At 40.4% G+C, this 22,480-nt stretch overlaps 2 protein-coding genes across 6 annotated transcripts in view; one reads left to right on the forward strand and one right to left on the reverse strand.

The window, feature by feature from the left end:
* The window catches only part of PALS1 (protein associated with LIN7 1, MAGUK family member), a 99,925-nt gene extending 93,693 nt beyond the window's left edge, over positions 1-6,232 (forward strand). For all 5 annotated transcript variants that reach the window (XM_042943555.1, XM_042943549.1, XM_042943551.1 and 2 more), the window contains exon 15: positions 5,756-6,232. In XM_042943555.1, coding sequence (XP_042799489.1) covers positions 5,756-5,810 — 55 coding nt within the window. In that variant the 3' untranslated portion in view covers positions 5,811-6,232. The remainder of the gene's footprint in view (positions 1-5,755) is intronic.
* On the reverse strand, positions 701-22,451 carry ATP6V1D (ATPase H+ transporting V1 subunit D). Its single transcript, XM_042943559.1, has 9 exons — positions 22,241-22,451; positions 17,496-17,613; positions 8,459-8,538; positions 6,602-6,669; positions 5,624-5,668; positions 4,392-4,495; positions 3,733-3,799; positions 2,314-2,392; positions 701-1,367 (listed from the first exon to the last, which is right to left on the reverse strand). The coding sequence occupies exons 1-9, from the start codon at positions 22,279-22,281 to the stop codon at positions 1,226-1,228; spliced, it is 744 nt and encodes a 247-aa protein (XP_042799493.1). The 5' UTR covers positions 22,282-22,451; the 3' UTR covers positions 701-1,225.
* Positions 22,452-22,480: the final 29 nt, after the last annotated feature.

The following is a 22,480-nucleotide window of genomic DNA, read 5'->3' on the forward strand; positions in this document are numbered from 1 at the left end:
ACCAATTACTGAAGCTCCTTGTGCCTCAAAGTTTTCTTCTGTGAAAAGTGGCGTTAAAATAAGTATCTCTTTATGGTTGTTGTGACAAGATAAATAAAACACTTAAAACAGTTGGCACACAACTAAGACTATTTTATAGCAGGTATTAAATGTTTGCAAGATTACTTGGTACTTTAAAAAGCCTTGGCTGTGCTATCAGTGGACTTAAATACAATACTCATAAGCCTAGTGTTAACAATTTCAGTAAAAACTCTCCCACAGCCAGTCGCCTCAGACAGTGGGTACAAGAAAGCCTGAGTAATCATGGATGGCTCACACCAAATCAAACAGCACCAAAAACCTCAGTCTGCTTCTAACAGAGCCACTCAAATGCCTCATCTTCCTATGTGGAAGACAGCAAGTTGTTACAGTTTAGAAGATAAAAAGTTACCACCTGAGAGTAAGAAACAAGGTATTTTTTCTTAGATGAGAAAATATTAATGACCCCCCTTAACTCACTAATATTTATGAGTACCCCAAAATTCAACAGTCCTCTCAGTAAGTTTATCAGTAAAGCACTTCATATGAAGAAGGGATAAAGGGAGGCTATCCACCTCCTGCATGTCTGCAGAGAAAACGCTTTAGGTAACAATCCCATGTGCCAATCTCTGAGCAGAACGTGACTGATTTTAGCAGTAAATTTCTTAAATAAAGGAACAACTCATTTTTAAATCATTTTACTGTTTACACCATAGTCACATTAAAATTGGCAGAACTCCCATGACAGACAAGACAGAGACCTGTCATGCAAGGAAAAATAGTGAAAGTTTCATAAAGCTTGAGACAAGTACCACGGTAACACAAGGATGGCTGCAGCAATCTCAGGGAGCAGGTAGGAACAAAGGGTGCTACAGTGACAGCTGGCCTGAGGCCACTGCTATTTCCTAAGGGGAATTTCCTAATATGCTTGGTAAGCAGAGCACTTGTAACAGATGTAAACAGAATAGGGTACCATTTCTGCAGAGTAAATTCTACAGGTTCCTGGGCAAGGTCTACAAATCTCACATGATATAAATGGTTGCTGAATTAGGATTTTGCAAAGGCAGCCCCATAACCAACATCCTGGGAAATGTTACCACCAGTGAAATTCTTAGGCCAAAAAATAAATAGCCACACATACCAAACCTACACACCGTGAATTAAAATGGTGCCATGTTAGGGCTTATGAAAGAACCAGAGCAGGAAACTATTCAAACAAAAGATCCTCATCCTTCTCTTCAGCCAAAAGATTAGCAGGCTCCATCACCTCTCCAGCTGCCCTCCGCTGTTCCAAGTCCTTCTCTGATTTTTCCTTGAGAATCTTTTTCTTCTCTTGGATTTTCTTTAACCTGTAAAACAAGGAGGGGATTTTCTGAACATGGTTTCAGTTCTAAGTAGATGTGATTTCTTCTAGTTTTGTAACAATAACATCTACAAACTAGAACAAAACTTTCATTTTTAGTGATTTATAACCCATTTTTAAAGTATTTGAGGTAGAACATAGACATTTTAAGCTAGTAACAGACTTCAAAAGTTCCTATCCCAGACTGAATAAACTTTGAAATCCGCCCCTTAATAATGGAACAGCGTTTGAGCATTCAGACATTTAATAAAATTTTGGATCATTCCATCTGGATCACTACAACCCTGAATGTCACTGAAGGACAGAAACACAATAACCTCTTATAATTAAGATTATAAATCATACTCAGATGCTACTCAAGATCCAAGAAGGCCACATCCTTCCTGAATACTTGCCTTCACCTGTCTCCCACTTCTCGGAAGCTGGCACACTGACCCGTGTACTATACCTATTGAGGATCTGTTGTCCCTACAAGGCCTAACTGTTCATAACCAACTCAGGTAGATGCATCATTTCTGAGGACTATGCTAATCCTCTAATGGTGTCATTTATCTGATTACATAATGCCCCCCGGTACTTTATACTTTCTCCTGGAGCATGTTCACTATGCAATACATAAATGTTAACTGATTAATTCCAGTTTCTTTTTATGTGGGAGACACCCGATCTAAATTAGGATTTCATTTTAAAGAATAATCAAGTCTATCAATAGTTTCTCCTAAGGGCCTAACTTTCTAGAGTACCACATTTAAGTATATGCAAAACTCAGCATACATTAGTCTCCATAGCCCTATGTCAATATTAGGTCTTGCTTCTCATTTATCACAATAAAATACAGGCTGTGCTAATTCTAAAGAACGTAAGCCAACATGTCTCTGAGAAAATCTAGCCTTTGGAATATGAAAACAAAAAAATGACCAATTCCAACAAACCTATAGAACTCTTCTCGCTCTCTCTCATCCAGCTCTGTGATGATATAAGCAAGGGTACGTTCGATCCGGGGAATGATGACTAGGGTTTAAAAAAATAGATATGTGTATATATATATATGTATACATATATATGAGAACTTCAAACCTTTTTTCAAACTGCCAGTGCTCATCTGTATAATGGATACTTTTTCTAATTGTAAAATTAATGTACATTTAATACAGGAAAGTTGGAAAACAAAAAAAATAAAGTATAATCCAACCACCCTAAAATAACTACTGTAAATATTTTGGTATATACCTTTCTAGTGTCCTTTCTATAGACCAAGAACACTGAATCACAATATACACAACACTGAATATACTGGATTTATATGAATATGTAACACTGAACCACAGATGCTAGTTTAAACAAAACACCAATCCACTGTTAAAAAGTAAATCATCAGGGATACCAGGGTCAGGAGATCAAGCCCCATGTCAGGCTCCATGCTTGGCATGGAGCCTGCTTGGGATTCTCTCTCTCCCTCTGCCCCTCTTTCCAACTCGCACTCTTAAAAAAAAAAAAAAAAAAAAAAAAAAAAAAAAAAAAAAAAAAATTAAGATAAAAAGTAGATCATCAAGCAAAGAGAATGCACTAAGTTGTAGAGTTTTACAGTAGTCATAAGGTGCTATTTTACATACAATTTGCCTATCTGCTTCTAAAAACTGAACTCACTGAAGAGTTGGAATGATTTATAACCTTACCCATTTTGTTTTGCTTGCAATTCCACTGACAAAGCCTGGCACTAGCAACCAGCCAGGAAATGTGTGTGGAGTTTTGAAAAATGAGATAACCTCATCTTTAACACCAAAAGATCAAAATAAGTTCTGTGCTGTTTAAAATCTATTCCTTTCTTACCTTAAAACTGAGCATTTCTTTAATGAAAACGGAGTTCTTTGAACGGAAAGTATTGTGCCAACATTAAGTGTAGTTTTAGAATAAGAGATGGAAAAAAAAAAATGCATCAAATGGGAAAATGTTTAGGAATCAAGAAGAGCAGGACATAAAGCTTACAGGAAACGGATTTAAAGTTAAATATTTAATGTGTTCAAAAGATTACTGAATCACTGGAAAGAACTAAAGAAAACACTAGAGCTCTTGAAAAATAGTTTTGCCCTTTATTCATAACCAGGAATGAATAAAACACTTCAGAACTTTTAACTTCCCATTCCATTGTGTAACTCACCCCCAAATCATAAACATACTTCTATCAAAGCACTTAGTAACACTTTACTGCTGACTCATGGCCCTTCCCACTGTGGACAGGGGCAAGGTCTTATTCACCTTGTGATCAGTGCCGGATTCCCAGCAGTTACATAACAAATGTGGAGGTATGGACAAGTGGGTGAACAAAGAGCCTCACGGCAGCTTACACTCACCATGTTCAATGGCATTTACACGCCTGTTGGTTATCTTAATAGCTTCATCCAAAGTAACAAAGGAAGTCTAAAATAAGAGAACAAATAATGTAAGCATGAAGTCTTCCTAATCATGTCCTGTTCACTTGGCTTCCCTCAGACTGCACTTGTAGAGAACATTTGGAAACCAAGACTACTTTTCAATCTGCTCAAACAGGAAAATTCTTGTGAGATTTCCACAGAGCTAATACTATTTCTATGCTATTCTAATTTGTTCACTTCAGATTTGCCTAATGTTATAAAAGTGGCAAGGGGAAAGAATCAGGCACTATTACATAGATCTACATTAACTGGTCACAAAAGGGAAAAAATAGCTTTCATGCATAAACTAGGTTATATTTACATTTAAATCCAGTATCCACTGTTGCTGTTCTCACCTACACAAGAGTGAAACTATACCACTGCACACACATTTTGTTAGTAGTAAGAAGTAGACACAAAGGTACAGAAGCCATCATTTAAGGAATCAAAACATCCCTGGCTTTTTTTACATAAAGTCACGGAAACAGTTTAAAGCAGTAAGTGCAGGATGTGTGGATTCAAGACCTGAAGCTTCCCCTCTCGGCTCTCAGCAATCAGATATCAAACCGCAGCAGGTCTCTAGTTCTCCTGCTACTGACCTGAAGTGAAGCCAGTTCCACCAGTAATTCCACTGCTTTGGCATAATTCCTCTTTAATTTAGCCAATTGTTCCCCACCTCTGGCTAAACCAGTCAGTTCATAACCTGAAAGAACCAGTTAGACAACACTTGTAAGTAGACGTAAATAATCTTCCCGATAAATTTCCCAAAAAGAAGTCAGAAGAATACCAACCAAGAAACAAATTCACTAACCCCTGTTAAATGGAAACATTAAGTACCCATCCTACTCCCTAGGCATGCTGAACTGTGAACATGTTTGTTTTGATGTGAAGTTTTAAGCATTTAAGTTTTTATTTAAATTCAGGTTAGTTAACATACAGTGTAATATTTGTTTCAGGCATACAATACAGTGATTCAACACTTCCATATAATACCCGGTACTCATCACAAATGTACTCCTTAATCCCCATCACCATCACCTATGTAACCCATCCCCCACCCAGCTCCTCTCTGGTAACCATCAGTTTGTTCTCCAGAGTTCAGACTTAACAGTGAACACACTTTTCTCCCCAAGGAAGCTATTCTAAATATAACTACAGAAGAAGCTTTTAACCAACCTTCACACACTGTGCCCCATCCCCTTGTATCATATGGCCTGATGCCTGCCCATAGTACAGTAACTCTCCATTAACAAGTGACTCTCTAGGATGCTCCATTTCTTTATTCAAGCTGTACTAAATATCCTCTGTGAACCAATGAAAGAATAGTACCAAAAACTGTTGTTTCTATGAAGAAAAGTTGATTACTTTGAAAAGACTCAACAAAGATGTGTTACTACCCAAAAAATGCTATCAAATTAGGAAATTCTAATACAATTGTAAAAAATTGAGGCTGAGCTATAAAATCTAGGAAGATTCAGCAGAGAGTCTAAAACCTTAAAGAAATTCAAACTGGAAATTATAAGCAATGCATTATGGGTGCAGTTTATGCAGAAAGACAACACAGAAGTCTTTTTTTTTTTTTAATAGCAAATGACTGTATATTTAAGTATATCTAGGTGGAAATAAAACATTTTAAGACATTACAATGTTTTAAGACCCCTGCCATAACACTTTAACTAACCATCGTCCCAATCGTACCAGATGAGAAGGCTGCTAACACACTGGAGCCACTGAAATCAAAGAAGGTCTATCTAGCACCATTTTCCAGAAAAAAGTTTAAAGAGGAACCTGGAGAATCCAGCGACACAGACTACCCAAGTTTCACACTTACTGTCAGTTCCTTCATGGTAATGTTCAAACACTGGCAAAGTAACCCCTGTTAAATACAAAACGTGTGAATTACAAACATGCCCTTGAAGTACTGTTTCTTAATCACCACTCTTCCCCTGTGTTTCTTTTTCAGCAAATACTCAAAAGTCAAGAGACTGTCTGGAACTGGAACTGGTTTCAATAAATGAATTTAGGAACTTGCTATCTTAAGCGTTCATTCCTATTTAATAATCAAATTATCCTGAGTCCTAAGAGATCTGTCACAATTTTCTTCCTTTCAGTTTTGAGGTATACATAAAATGCAGGAAAAAAAAACCGCACATATTTTACACATACATTTTGATGCATTTAGATACCTGGGTACACCCATAATACCATCACCACAATCAAGGCAATCAACCCATCTATCACCTCCAAAAGATTTATTGTGTCCCTTTTCGTGTGTGTTAAGAACACTCAACACAAGATCTACCCTAAGTTTTTAGGTACACAACACTGCATTGTTAACTATAGGCACTATGTTGTACAGCAGATCTCTGGAACTTATTCATCTTGTGTAACTGTAACTTTATAGCTATTGAACAGCTCCCCATTTCCCCCACCCCCATCCTCTGGCAATGGTTTTAACGTGTAAAGCCAATAAACTTGTTCTAAGTAGAAGAGATTAGTTAGGACATGAAGATCTTGCTGTATGAACACATTAGTTTTTAAATGTCATTTTTTTCTTGGGGCACCTCAGTCGGTTAAGCGTCCGACTTCATCTCAGGACATGATCTTGCAGTTCATCGGTTTGAGCCCCACATCAGGCTCTATGCTGACAGCTCAGAGCCTGAAGCCTGCTCTGGACTCTCAGTCTACCCCTCTCTCTCTCTCTCTCTCTGCCCCTCTCCCACTCATGCTGTCTCAAAAATAAAAACATTAAAAAAATAAATAAATGTCATCTTTTCTTCCCAGGCATGCTAAAGGGTTGAAAAGTTACCTGCTACATTATCTTTCTTAGCTCGAATCTTCACTTGGGCTTTATTTACATTTTGAATTACTGTGGTGCTGCAGAAAGAGAAAAGGCCATGATTTAGTTGAGATTTTAGAGTGAGAAAACTACAGAGACCGATCAGGTAATTTCAACAAGGATGAGATAGCACAATTAAGTATGTTCTGAGAATGGTCTTTCCAGAAAAAGAAAAAAAAAAAAAAAAAATCACTGCTGCCAGAAGAGGGCCTCAAAGAGTAAAGAATGAACAATTTTTCAAAACATTAAGGGGGGCGGGGAGAAAAAAGTTACAGACAGGGAGGGAGGCAAACCATAAGAGACTCTTAAATACGGAGAACAAACTGAGGGTTGATGGGGGTGGGGGAGAGGGGAAAATGGGTGATGGGCATGGAGGAGGGCACTTGTTGGGATGAGCACTGGGTGTTGTATGGAAATCAATTTGACAACAAATTATATTTAATATAAAAAAATTAACCATAAGAAAATAACAAAAAATTTTAAAGTACATGGATTGACTTTTCAGTCAGGCATGTGGTGCCAGAAAGGTGATTTAAGGGCTTTTATTCAGCTAATGTAATTTAGAGAAAATTCGTTCCTTCTAACCTTCTAGATTTGGCTAAGCAGGACTTTAATTCCTTTAACCTGGAACCTAACTTCCATCTGGTTTTGTCTGACTCCCCAGTTTGTTCTTGCAGTGTTTTCACCATAACCACCCTAAAACACATTCACATTCCACTCATACTACTGATTCCCTGTCTCTGTTAGAAAAGTCAATGCAAGGTGCTGTCCCACAAACACTGGCAAAATTAAAGTCCATCTCTTCACAAAAGGCCTTCTGCCCCTGAGGCTGTAAGACCTGCCCATTAGGTAATGCTCCTGGATAACACAAACTAAGAATGGAGACACTGTGTCATTGGGTAAAGACAACAAAAATGAAAAACCCTGAAAATTTCCACCTCTGCCCCCAAATAGCCATTTGCCTTCAGGAAGGCACTGAATTTAAATGAGGAATAACAATGCTTGCCTGGTTTCCTCACAAGGTTATTTGGGGAGAATCATATAATGTAACTGGCAAAACCCCCTTTGTAAAACAAAAACATTTTATATTGTTTGTAAAGCATGTACTGATGTGATAAAGGGCATAAATTCTCTAAGGCCTTCAACAACCAATTCCATTCTCAAACTTATCCTAAGGAAGTAATTCTACAGAAACAAAAAAATATATATACATGAAGATGTTTACAGCATCTTTTCTAATACTCAAAAAATCTGAAAATCAACCCAAAAGTCCACCATTAGAAATGGTTAATAAATTATGTACATTTAGAGAAAGGTTATACAGCTATGTAAAAACCAGAAAAAAAATTCATGATACAATGTTAAATGAAAACAGACTAGGGGCGCCTGGGTGGCTCAGTCGGTTAAGTGGCCGACTTCGGCTCAGGTCACGATCTCGCGGTATGTGAGTTCAAGCCCCGCGTCGGGCTCTGTGCTGACAGCTCAGAGCCTGGAGCCTGTTTCAGATTCTGTGTCTCCCTCTCTCTGACCCTCCCCCGTTCATGCTCTGTCTCTGTCTCAAAAATAGACGTTAAAAAAAAAAATTTCTAAAAAAAAAAAAACAAACTATAAAATGTTAAGTACCCTGTGCCTCCAACTGTGTAACAGACACATGTGGATGATAATAAAGATACTAGTGTTAGGGTGACAGAGTAGAAGCAACGAACACTTGCACCCCCATCGTTTGTCTTTATTGCTTATATGGTTTTCATTAAGAACAGCTTTGAAGTGAAATTATGAACATGAAAGCACTTTGATTTTTCAAAACACCCCATTAAGTCTTCTTACCTGAAGTCCCCTGCCGTGAACTTGGCCTCTGCAAGTGAAAAGGCAGCTTCTCTCATCACTTCACCCATCAACATTTTAGTCTGGAAAAGCATAAACCAACAACTGATCCAACCAAGTTTATTACAAGGAAAAAACATCAAAATTACATTTCTTTAATAACCAGTATTTTATGCCAGGTGCGTGCCTAAAATAATGACTTGATAACAAAAATATCCAATTTTGTTTTAACAGTTTTGGTTATGGTCAGTTAATAGTGTTACAAAACCATACAGTTTATAATTAAAACATCAGAATAAAGACATTAAGAAACCGAAAACGATCTTTACTGAAGGACCAATCTTATTCCTGAATGAGTTCATGCCAATTTGCTCACTGCAATGCAGTCAAAATCTTAATGGCATAGTGGCTTTAATATAAACCTGAAATATTTAATGTTTGAGAATATTCAATAACCTTTTTTAAAAAAAAGTTAGGGCAGATGGGCAGAGTTGCCAAGTATTAAAAATGTATAGCTACACGGGTGCCTAAGTGGCTCAGTCAGTTTAGCATCCGACTTCAGCTCAGGTCATGATCTCACAATTTGTGGGTTTGAGCCCCGCAACGGGCTCTGTGCTGACACCTCAGAGCCTGGAGCCTGCTTCAGATTGTGTTCCCCTTTGTCTCTGCCCCCTCCCCGCCTTGCACTCAGTTTCTTGCTCAAAAAATAAACATTAGAAAAATTGTTTTTAACGGGGTGCCTGGGTGGCTCAGTGGGTTAAGCGTCCGACTTCGGCTCAGGTCATGATCACAAGGTTTGTGAGCTTGAGCCCCACGTCAGGCTCTGTGCTGTTAGTTCTGAGCCTGGAGCTTGCTTCAGATTCTGTGTCTCCCTCTCTCTGCCCCTCCCCCACTCATGCTCGGTCTCTCAAAAAATGAATAAACGCTAAAAAAAAAAAAAAAGAAAAAAATTTTTTTTAATTTTTTAAAAATGTATACCTACAATAAGGAAATTCATTCGATATGGGAAAAATAAGACAATGAAACAGAACAGTACTCAGAAAGAGCCGCAAGCCTATATGGGAATTTGGTAACAAAGAGACCATTCAACTGGCCACCCACTTACAAAATGATAAAGCTAAATCCCTACCTCCTCACATCTCTCTCACTCACACACACACACACACACACACACACACACTCTCTCTCTCTCTCTCTCCAGAAGTCATTAGTTTCAAAAAAAACTATAAAGCATAGAATATTTTCTTAATCTTTTTAGGCCTTTCTAAGCATTATGTATAACCCAAGTACTATGTTAAAAAGAAAAAAAAGACTTCACCAAACAAGAAATATTTTTTAAAAAGGCTAGGAGAAAATATTTTTGGCATTTTACACACTAACCAGACTACTGTAGAACTTCTACAAAAAGATATTCACCAAGAAAATCAAATTACCAGTAAACATGAAAAGAGGCTCAACCTGACAATCAAAAGTAGTGCAAATTAAAAGATACCAATTTTAGTCCCATAGATTGGTAACAAATAAAAAAGATTACTAATACACAGTTATGATGAATTTGAGAGAACAGGTGCTCTCATAATCATTTGACAGGAATGTAAATTAGTATAACAACTTGGAAAACAATTTGACAGTTATCCATCAAAAATTTAAATGAATAGATCCTTGAGATTCTAAGATTTTCCAGAGAAATGCCAGTACATATACTGTCAGAAGGTGGAGAAGGGACAGTCGAGCATCTTCCAGGCTAAGACGACACTCTGAGACCGAAACCCAATGCAAGGCACTGCAGACCATTTACAGTTTTATGCAGGGAGCGACCAACAATCCAGGCAGCTATGCAGCTATCTCTGCCAAGTCTGGATCACAAACCCCCAGCTTTTATAGAGGGGGTGGGGGGTATGGTGGGGAGATCACAAGGGAGTTACCTAAAGTGATACCCTCTGTGCACCAGCCATCTCTACCAGTTGCCAAGCGAAGTCATTGCGCAGCACGAACAAGATGGAGCACTGACAAATGGGAGTCAGTGCTGTCAGCGTTACTACACTCTACCCTCAACATCTTTACGGCCCGTATAACCTTTACACACCATTCTTCCACAATGACCCTACGGACAGGTATTGGGAGGGGACTTGCATCTCTATACCACAGCAGCAACAACAGATCTGTACGACCAAAGAAAATACTTAGAACTACAATTTCCCAGCAACGCTTTCTGCAGACCCAGCAGTCAGAGCAATTGTAAACTTCAGCGTTAAGCGGTGGCCTATGACAAGACGTTTCCAGACACAATAGAAACATTAACGATGCAAGGTTAAGGGCAGTAAGAAATGTTTTACAGGCAACAGATGTGGCAAATCTTCATTCATAAACAACAGGGTAGTGGTTTGGGCCCCATGAGCTAAGAACACCCCTGGCTTAGGTATTTTCCCTGGGAAAAGACCCCATGTATTTTGCCCCTTAGTATCATCAAAGGGTGTACCTATATTGTACAGGGGCATTTCGGTTTGCACTAACAACCCTACCTCAATACCAAGCATCAGAAATTCAGAAGCAGTTATTTGCATGTATTGGGCCCTGACCAATGCATAATAAAGGGTTAAGAATACTACTGGATGGGAGGCCGTGGCCCCAAGGGATTAGGATACCAAGCCACCTGGAGGAGGCATTCCAAGTTTATTTTCAATGAACTAAAGTCTTAACCATGTGGGAGGTCTTGTAGCAATCACAAAAGGAGGCCCTCCTCCCCAACAGACCATGGGTCTCCAGATAACACCTGCATGAGAGCTGCAAACTGCGTGGCTGTTGCTGGTGAGGTGTTCATATGTAGATGTCTGTCTTGCTATGGGCATAGCTTTAAGGAGATGAATTGCTGGTTAGTCTTGGAGACCATCCTTTCAGGGATCCACCCATGATAAAGTCTTTAATGTGCTATTAGCCCATTCATCCTTTCAATTAGGCCTGCAACAGTGAGGCTGTATGGCAGGTGGGAAGTCCATAATATACCCAGGTCTCTGCCCATTTTTGGATATCATGGCCAGTAAAATGTGTCCCTTGATCACTGAGTAGGGGGTGTTTGTACATGCTCTCCAGTTTTGTTAATCTGTTACAGTTGCAGCCTGATTAGCTCTTTTTATAGGCTAAGGCTTGTACAAGTCCTGTGCAAGTGTCCACACAGGTCTGTACATATTTGTGCCCTCCCAATACTGGCAAAGGGCTTATGTAATAGATCTGCCAGTGAGAAACAGAGTTTATAGTCCACCCAATACACCCCAGGGTGTGGCATAAGGTCCATCGCTTGAGATGGCACTGGGGGGCAGTTCTTGTCAGCAGCTTGTAGACTGAATATTTTACAGAAAAATGTAATCTCATTTCTCAGGTACTTTTGGGACCTCAGTGTCCTGATTTATGATGGACCCATTCTGCTACATCAGACAGGGTCAGCATTTTCTCCAGCTGAAGGGCTCATACCCAGACTAGAGCATTTGCCTCAGGATTGCCTGGTAGTGTGGATGGGGAGTGAGCAGGGACATATGCCATACTTGGATGGCTGTTCGATGGCTGCATTGGGCTTAGAGCATACTACCCAAACATCTTCTCACAGTTCTACTTTCCGCAGGGGTCTATTTAATACAGCCCAGCCTTCTTTGTGCCATCATTGCATCTAGGTTGTCAACCTTTACAACACTGCCCAGCTGTCAGCAGCCAAATTGATGGGCACTGGCTCATGTGTCAACACAATCCATACCATTTTCAATTCTGCCCACTGACTTTGATTAGTTCCTTCAAACCAAAGTACATCAGAATCCAGCTGGATGGCAGAGGAATGCCAAATAGGCAAGTTTCTCCAGCAACAGCCATCAGTATACTATGCACCTGCTGGAGATGAGCCTACCTCTTCCCTTACTGGGGGCGGGGAAGGAAGCATAAAGTCAGACAATTCTGAAGTTGGGCAGGGTCGATTTAAGTGACCAGCCCTAGTACCAGGTGCAGCTCATGAGAGAGGAGGTTCCTCCTCTGTAGATAAGCATGCCATTTCTGTAAGGTGCTTACCTGGGCACAGGCACTCTTAGGTTTGCTGAACATGTCTGTCCTTAGTTCATCCTCCTACCAGCAGAGAGGTTCGTACCATCACAGGCAAATCAGCACTCAGGCCTTCCATCTGCTGCAGTGCAAGATATATAACTAATACCTGTGCTTCCACGGGATTCTACCTGGCTTCTGTTTCCTTCCATAATTGAAGCCACAGAATCCTAACAGGATCCGTTTCCCATTTCATCCATCCCACAAGCCCCAACCAAACCCTTCTAGACATGAATTTACATCTAATTCACATCTAAGTCACAGCTGGCATTAATATCCCCAAGGTCTGTACTTGTTTTACTGTCATTTTTTAGGATAGCCTCTTGTTGGTTTGCACCCCAATCTCATTAGCTTCCCCTCCTAACCAAGGCATATAAAAGGTCTTAATGTCTGCCCTATCACTAGGCAGGGAATAAGTAGTCTTCAGTAACCCAGTAAACCAACAAAAAGCCTATAATTCCTTTACCGTTTTAGGGACTAGGAAGGTTTACATTTTATCAATGACCATCTGTGGCATCACTGGTCTTACACAAACTGATGATGCCCAGGAACTTTACTGATTAACCCAGTCTTTGGATTTGTTGGTATTTACCTCTCACCCTCAAGACTTCACACCTGGAATGAGGTGGCTGCTTGAGACAGGGAGGATAAATCATCATAAGTTAACATAACACTGACATGATGATAAAGCACCATCTCTTCTGAAAATATTCATTTTTCCAAATCTCTGGCTACCATCCTGTGACAAACAGAGGGACTAAGGAGATAACCTTGGGCAACACCTGGAAGGTCACTCGGGTTCCACACGAAGGGAAATTGGTCTTGGGATTCACATCCTAATGAATGCTGGAAAAGGCATTAGACAAGTCTAGCAGGTAATGATAAGTCTTAATGGATGCCATGATTTCCCCTAACAATAAGGCTGTATTAGGTATCATGGCATGGATGAGCAGAGTAATTTTACTGAGTTCCCTATAATCTACTGTCATTTGCCAGGTCCCATTAAATTTCATTATAGGCCAAACCAACTACTGAACGGGCTTTGAGCAGGCCTGATTACCTCCACCTTTTCTAATTCTTTAATGGTGGCAATAATCTCATCATGCCCCCCCTAATAAGTAGCTCATATCATTTTATGTTTATTACTCTTTAGAAACCAGCAGCTGTATAGGTGCGCATTTTGCCATGACCCACAACAAGTTTCACTACTTGGATACACAACTGAATCCACCTGTCGTTGTTAGATTCAGATTCAGCAGAACATTGATGCCCAAAATACTCAGAAATGTGGGAGATATGCACTAGAAAACAACAGGCAGGAAGTCTGCAATCTGTAAGTAAAGACTAGTTTGCAGAACTTTGATAATCTGCCCCACATAAATATCTACTGCCTTTACTTTCCCCCAAATTTCAAGGGGATTCCGTAAGTGTGCATTTAGCTCCAGTGTCTATTAGAGCTGGTAGTCTGTAAGTGCAAGACCAATAAATGGTTAATTCAACATGCAGCCTCTGTTTGCCCCCTACTGCAAGCAATGTTAGCATAATCCCTAGTCTCTAGGGGTAAGGTGTATCCACTCCCAAAATTCCTATTAGCAGAGGTGCTCTGGGGAACACACCTGGTTTTCTTGAGCTTTCCTCCAAGGGAATAAACTGCTTTCCCTTAAGCAATGTCTTCCATAGGCTTACCAAGACCAAACTGGGTTGTGTAGATTTTCTCTCCAGGACCTGTATAAAATTAGATCTTGGCAATAATTTTTGAGAGACCTTGATGGACCCCCTCTCTGCCATTTTATCATTGGCAGGATCCTTTGTTTTCCCATTTTTCAACCTATTTCCCTTATGACAGATTCTTCTGGTTTGACTTAAGTCAGCCACCATAGTAGCTACTATAGCAAATGGGTTGATTAACCAAAGGGACAAGAACAGATACTAAGTCCCATATCATGTCCCTGGGGCTGACTGTAATATAAGGTCTTCCATACCAGAGAAAAATAATTCTTTGTTTAGGCCTCTAAAATGCTAGGCATAAATGGCAGGTTTCATTCCCAGTTCACGTATAATTTCTTGCAGTTCTTGCATAGAGATCAGGGAATATCCCCTTTGCTAGGCCAAGTTTTTTTTTTTTTTATTCCCATTATATTTCAGTTTTTATTAATGTTGGCTCACAGTCACAAGTTCAGCACACTGGTATGTAATGCATTATTTATTCTCTAATTTGTTCATTACTATATATAGGATATATACATATATAATTAAAGCTGAATTGGGTCCCCATGAGGTATATGTTGAAGTCCTAACCCCGGTTAAAATGAGGCCTTTAGGCTGGAATCTAATTCAATCTGACGTCCTTTTAATAAGAACATTACAACACACAGAGAGACACCACAGAGGGAAAACCATGTGAGGACACAGCCATCTGCAAGCCAGAGACAGGCTTCAGTTAGGCCAAGTTATCTTAATACTAGCATTTATCCAGTCAAATTAGCTAAGTGCCCGTGGTTCTCACCTAGGACTGTGGCATGTATTTGTCACAAGGCAGGTTGAGCAGGGACTGAGGCCATTTTTGACGTCCCAAACCTCCACCAGAACACCATCTTCCCCAGTATCCCACAGTCCCAACACTCAAGCTGCCACCCCTTTTTCGGCCCTCCTTCTTAAAGTGGCTGACTGGCTCCACTACGTCAGGGGCAGAATATTCCCTCACAGTCGTTTCCTGAGCATGGGAATTTCTTCTGCTCATCCTCAGGCAAACAAGCAGCCTGGGGCTCTGTTCCAACCAAAGGGCATGCCTATAAATCATCTTCCCCCTCTAGGAAAACATCCTCCTCATCAGAGCCATTACCCCAGGGATCGCAGGCCTCAGGACGCCAACTGTCCTGAGACCTCACAGTTCTCCCTTTAGTGCGAGGTAGTGAGCACTCACCCTCCTCCGCCCGCCACCAACGGCCATCATTCCCAACTGCCCCACCCCCCCAACCCCGCTGCTGGATTCCTCCGGACAGAACAACCCTAGGGGAAGAACGTGCTGCTCCCACATCCTCTTACAAAGCCAATGCCACCTCTCCGGTCCGTTCCAAATCCCTCTCTACTCCCAACTCTCCCTCCATGGCACCTCACAACACACAGACCAACTGCCAAGCCACCGCCACAACTGCTATTCCACTCTCCCTCCTCCTTTTCTCCCCCTCTCCCGGTTTCAGGCAGGCTATACACCAACCCCTTGGCCATTTTCAGGGCACCCTCGCACTCACACACCCGGCCAAGTCTCCCCACGTGGCGGTGGCTAGCCAGCTCAGGCTCCCCCCACCCCTGGCCCCTAGACCAGGCTAGCTTCACTTTCAGTTTCCTGGCTGGCTTGCCGGCTGGTAGAAGATGGAGGAGGGACACTGAGAAGGCACTCAGAAAAACAATGCAAGCCTCTCAGAACCGGTTACACCCTTTTACTCACAGTAACTTACCGACAGGGAGGGATCAGGAAGCCTAACGACCCAAAGAGCTACTGTCCGCCAAGCCTGGCCCATAATCCCCTGCTTTTATAGAGCAAGGGGCATGGTGGAGTGGTTACAGGATAATTACCTAAAGTGGCACCTTCTGTGCACCAACCATCCCACTAGTTACCTAAAGTGGCGCCCTCTGTGGGCCACTTTAGGAAAGATCAGGACAAGCCTTCCCACATTCTGGTTACGGCAAACATTAACCTCCACGGAGCCTGGAACACATAGCCCCAAAGTCATAGTGCAGGCATGAACAAGATGGAGGGCCAAAGATGGAGTCAGTGTTGTCAGTACTCTTACACATACACAAAAGGATTTAAGAGTACCCTCCCCCCAAAAATAGTAAAACTACACATTCATCAACAGAAAAACGGCTAAATTCCATTGTCCATTCAATGGAGTACCATGCAGCTGCTATAAAGAAAAAGGAAAACCTATGCACTGATGTAGATAGCTGTCCAAACTCTGCCAGGGGGAGCAGCCAGGAAACGTTATTGAATTACATAACAATTGCATGTCTGTTGCTAAAAACATCATGAAAGACAGACAGGGAGACTGAAAGACTAAAAATCAAAGTGTCATGAAGAACTCCTCTGGGAAATGAAACAAGGGTAGTTAGGTAGGGGAAGAGGAATAACTTTCACTTTTTAAATATACTTCCATATTCACATAGCAATTACCCAAAAAGCAATGAATTGAAACATACTATGGGCCAGCACTGTTCTAGGGACAAGAAAGTCTCTGCTCTCAAGGAACTAACCAACCAAACAAGAAAATATGCAGTAATACATACTACAACTAAAATAAGGAAATGTGACAGAAGTAAATATGGTGGTCACTTCTGATTAGGTAATGAGGGATGGCCTCTCTGAAGAGACCAGAATGGCCAGAGGAGCAAATCACAAGAAGTTCTGAGGAAAGAACATTTCAGGCAGAAGAAACAGCTGCTGAAAAGGTCCTGGAGGAAGATGGTAGGGAGAATGTTCCAAATGAGATCAGAGAGGCAGGCAGGGGCCAGATGGGATCAAGTGGGGCTTTGCAGGCAAGAGTAATGAGTTTGAATTTTATTAAGTAATCTGAAACTTGTTACAGTGATAATGGTATTTTTACTTTTGAAAGAAAAAAAAATTAGGGGCGCCTGGGTGGCTCAGTCAGTTGGGTGTCCGACTTCAGCTCAGGTCATGATCTCACGGTTCGTGGGTTCGAGCCCCACATTGGGCTCTGCGCAGACAGGCTCAAAGCCTGGAGCCTGCTTCAGTTCTGTGTCTCCCTCTCTCTCTGCCCCTCCCCTGCTCACACTCTGTCTCTCTCTCTCAAAAATAAACACACAAAAAAAATTTTTTTAAATAATAAAAAGACAAAATTTTAAATTAAAATAACTTAAAGAAAAATTTAAATGCCAATAGCCATGCTAGATTTTCCTTAGATACCTCTAATATAACTGTTCTAAAAACAGTTCATTCTACCTCTATTATCTTCTTTAGGATCTGTCGAAATCGAAGAGTTAAGGCATCAGATTTTTTCTTCAGGAGGTTTCGACCTGTCTGTGCTCCTTTTAATCGAGCCTTCATGATGGTCTGTGCCCTATACAAACAAAGTTAGAGACATTTATTCCCACTGTTTAAAAGACATACAAATATCTCCCCAATACAGTGTTAAAATCATGCTTCATTCTTTGATGTCATGAGAATAAGAATATATAGCACTTGTGCTGACAGTTACAATTAATTGGTTTCTCAATACTGTAGATTTCCACCCTCAGCATTCCATAAATAAGAAGTTCATTTATTTAAAACAGAAACAATTCTTTAACCAATATCTGGAATTAGTTATTAAATTACGATAAAATTTATCAGGAGTTCTATCTTATAATGCCACCATAGTTAAAATATTAATTTGATTTGTAAGTTAAAATAATATCTGTGTTTCCATTACACATGTATTAAGCATTTAAAAAAAAATCTGTCCACTAATAAATATCATAATTTGAAATGCACTTACCTCAGGACCAACAATTCCACTTTGAGGAATTTATCCTACAGATTTACTCCCACATATACACAAAAATATACACAAGGTTAAGGATGAGTACTCCAGCCTTACATGTAATAGCAAAAGGGTGGATATTAGTGTCCCATAAATCATGGTTCTTCCAAGGGAATGTTATGCAGTCATAAAAAAAAATAAGAGGAAGGTAGATCTACATATGCTCCCTATTTTATATTCTCTTACTCATACAAAATAAGGGATAAATATGCTTATTTTGATACAGAGAATAGTTCTAGAAAAGATTCACAGAAACTGATAAGTTTCCTTTGGGAAATGGGACTGAGTGAAAAAAAATGGATTACTTTATACTATTATATTTATATTCCTTTTAACCTTTTGAGTTTTATACCACAACCATTTATTACTTTTTCTATTAAAAGTGTGGCACTAATGTTTTCATATCATCAGTCAAAATCCTACCAGCAATCATTTTATTAATTTGTAAATGATTCTAGGAAACAATGACACATATAAGTAAAGACTTCTGAGAAGTGGCAAACTACTGAAGTCTCCTTACCTCCTTATTCCAATCTTTTCCTATCAGAAATCCCAATACAAGTCAAGAAAGTAATAGCAGAAATTGACATTTCTGTCCTTCCTACCCTATGCCAGGTAAAATTTAATTTTTAAAAAAAAGTGGGTAATACAATTTAACAATATGTTGTATAATGTTGATAAAATGATTTGTATAAGGGGATATAATTTCATATTACCAGTGTTGTAACAAACTGCAAAGTATCATGTATTAATGGACTTTTGGGTAAATTCCTAGATTTTACTCATCTTTTACCATAGGGGAAACGTTACTGAGATAATTCTATAGCTGGAATAAACTTTAAACATTATCTTGAAAATGAGACTTAGAAAAACGAAACACTTTCTCACTCTAGGTGAAAAAAAATAAACAGACTGAAACAGATTTCTGACTCCAGTGCCTTGTCCAAGGCTCAAACCTAGTCCCACTGTATCCCAACCACATGCCACGCTGCCTATTAGAAACAGCATCACACGGGGCGGGGGATGCCTGCGTGTCTCAGTAGGTTGAGAGCCGCCAGACTTCGGCTCAGGTCATGGTCTCACCTCACGGTTCATGGGTTCGAGCCCCGCATCAGGCTCTGTGCTGACAGCTCTGAGCCTGCTTCAGATTCTGTCTCCCTCTCTCTCTCTCTGCCCCTTCTCGACTCACTCTCTCTCTCAAAAATAAATGTTAAAAAAAAATTAAAAAAAAAAAAAAGAAACAGCATCATATAAACAGTTCTCTCTTTGAAAACTATCAGTGGCTGACTTTGTACTGACTGGCCTCACTGAAGGTCTAAGCAAAGCTGGTTCAGTTTCCAGCCTGAGCTGGAGCTATCCTCCCCAATGTGTACATTTAACATATCATATTGTTGACACTAAGGACCAGAATTTGAGCTCGAAGGATTGGATCAAATTTAAGTCAAATCCCAGTACTGCAGATTCCAGCAAGTTTATTGTAAAAAAGATAATCTGGTTGATAAAACTGAATTTACCATGCTAATTTTAATTTCCTCCCAGCTAATGGCACTTCTGTGAAACAGATTTTAATTCTTGAGATTTGAAGAGTGACTTGCCCAAGGACTTACAGCCAGTATGTCATAAAACCTGTAAGATGCAAGTATCTGACACAGAAGTCACGAAAGTATTTTATATCCTAGCTCTTAAAACACATATTCTTTTATAAGTTTCAGAGCCACTTGACCATAGGAAAAATGTATGACCTTCATCTAGAATGATGACTGTTTTCAGCTGAATCAAACGCATCTGACTGCATGACAAAATACCCACTGCTAAGCCTTAGGGAAAATATTTAGAGAAGCAGTTATTTCCTGCACCTGATTTTCCTCTCAATCAGCAAGCTGAGTGCTCTTAAATAGCAGTTTTCACCTTTTGGAACCTATTAGTCTTCCTGTATAAGCCCAAAGAAGTTTATTTTCACTTTAGTCTCAAAGTAAAAACAAAACAAAAATGCTAACATTCTGACTACTATCAAAGATAAACACAGCCAGACATTAAAATGGTGAAAACAGAATTTGTTCAGTAATCACTAACAGTGGGAGAAAGAGCTGAGCTCCATTCTGATTTGTGCAGAAGTGGTTGGGTATTTCAAAGGAATAAGGGAGAGGACTAAGAGCGGCCTCAAGAAGGGTCACAGAACTGAAAAATTACCAAGGGTTAGTCAGTAAAAATGACTTTAGGCAAGCTGTGTCTACTAGCTGGCAATCATGAAGTTAGGATTCTATCCTCCCACAGAGACTGGCAGACAGAGGCCCTATCCTTCCTAATATCTATGTTTCAAAGAAATGGCTTTCAGGTCCTTGAGAAAGGGACTTCTAAGTTATAGAATAGACATATACATCTCAAAAAGTAAAGAAAGGACTCATAATTGTAAGCTACTTTTACTGAATACCTTAAGAAAGGGAAGTCAGGAGCCTATTGTCAAGTATTGGGTCGTGGCATCTGGGTGGCTCAGCTGGTTAAGCGTCCGACTTTGGCTTGGGTCATTATCTTGCAGTGCATGAGTTCGAGACCCGCATCAGGCTCTGTGCTGGCCGCTCAGAGCCTGGAATCTGCTTTGGGTTCTGTGTCTCCCTCTCTCTCTGCCCCTCCCCCTCTTGCTCTCTGTCTCTCTAAAAAAAAAAAAAAAAAAAAAAAAAGAAGAAGAAGAAAAGAAAAAAAAAGTATTGGATAGAACAAACAATAAATTCTCCTGGAAGCACTGAGCTTTCTCAGGCAGCCATGTTGATGGCCTTAGGCCATGCTAGAATTTGGTGGTCTCTCAGCACAGACATTTGGTAAGACTCAAACTCAAGTACTGGAAGTTCTGCAGATCTCACTACTTCAAAGTAGCCTTGATCCTGACCTATTTTACAGGCAGTGCCTTTCTCCACAATTGGCTTGCTTCCCACCTAATACAAATATCTACTAGAAAATCAGTAGGTAAAGGTAAAAAATAACAAAATCCCAAAACGCTTTCATTTCATTAAGAACTGCAGCCACCCTGGAAAGAAATCTAGGAGTGAGTTTGAATATAATTCTTTTATTTTAAGCATTATCAGATTCTCTAAGAAAAAGATCAAGATGAAGAAAAAGAAAAAGAACAGAACACCCCCAAAGAAATAGGACCACAATCTAAAGATCTAAATGTCAGAGGCAAACCTGATTTCCTGCTCCTTGCTGGAAAAAACAAACAAACAAGACAAAAGGAAGTGGCAGAAGAGAGAGAAAATAACAATCTATACTTTCCACACATTGTTAGGCACATTTGAGAAAACTACAAGACCTTTTACAACTGTTCAAACACAGGGCTTTTTCTCCTGCCAAAGAATTCAGACAAAAGAGAAAGGCAGGCCACAACTGGGCAGATTCCAAGGCATAGGTTCACTCAAGGAACATTTTTTGTAGACTTTCTATGGATTAATTATTAAGACACTCTTCTCCTGGAGAAAGCTCACAGTCCAGGGGGAAAGATATGTAAACAAATATCCACTTTACAGTGTGATGGGTGGTATTAACAGAGGTCTGAACACGGGGCAATGGTGATGAAGCAAAAAAAGAGTGCCTGGGAAACTCAGGGATATCTTCCAGCCGCAGGTAACATTTCATGGGATCTTAGAAAATGAGAAAAGGGATCCAAGATCGAATCTGACGTCCACGCTAGTGCAATTCGATTCAACCCCCAATTTGGCCTAGAAGCCTCTTCTATGTGCTTACCACAGTAAACTTCCCTTCTCAAAGTATTTATGAAACCTCGCTGACCTGTCCATCTCTCCGCTAAACTGTAAGCTCTCTAAGGCAAAACTGGCGACGATTCATAGTTCTATAAACCCAGTGCCCAGCTCAATAAGGGAATATGGAACGAATGGCTCGATTAATGAATAAAGACTGCGGACCTCCATAAAAACCAGCAGTTCGGACAGACTGTTCCTACGGCTTGGGATCTGTCCAGTCTGGTTCCCTCAAAGGAATATGTGAGGGGGTCATCAGGAAGCGTCGTCCCAGACTCACGAAAAGGGACGGGGTGAGCTCAGGATCTACCCAGGAAACAATGAACCTCCCTGCCAGTCCAGGGTATGGAGGGGTCGCTGCTCCGAACAGGCGTTCATGAACCTATGAATGCTGCTCGACCCGTTCTGTTACTTACATGCGCGAGGGAAAGATTTCAATTCGGTCTTTGCCCGACATTCTGACGATGATAGTTCGGTTCGAGTCTGGGCCGGGCTATCGTGGCTGCAACACCCACAGCCACACGGACCTCCTCTACGGGAGTCAGCTGGTTGTATCACCTGACCTCCTCGCGTTGCTAAGTGGCAGCCGGGATTCTTACACACGCATTCTTCACTTCCGCTTCCTGTTGGCACTTGGCAGGGGCTGTTGGGGAGGA

This window comes from Panthera leo, chromosome B3 (assembly GCF_018350215.1).
Source record: "Panthera leo isolate Ple1 chromosome B3, P.leo_Ple1_pat1.1, whole genome shotgun sequence".
NCBI lineage: Eukaryota > Metazoa > Chordata > Mammalia > Carnivora > Felidae > Panthera > Panthera leo.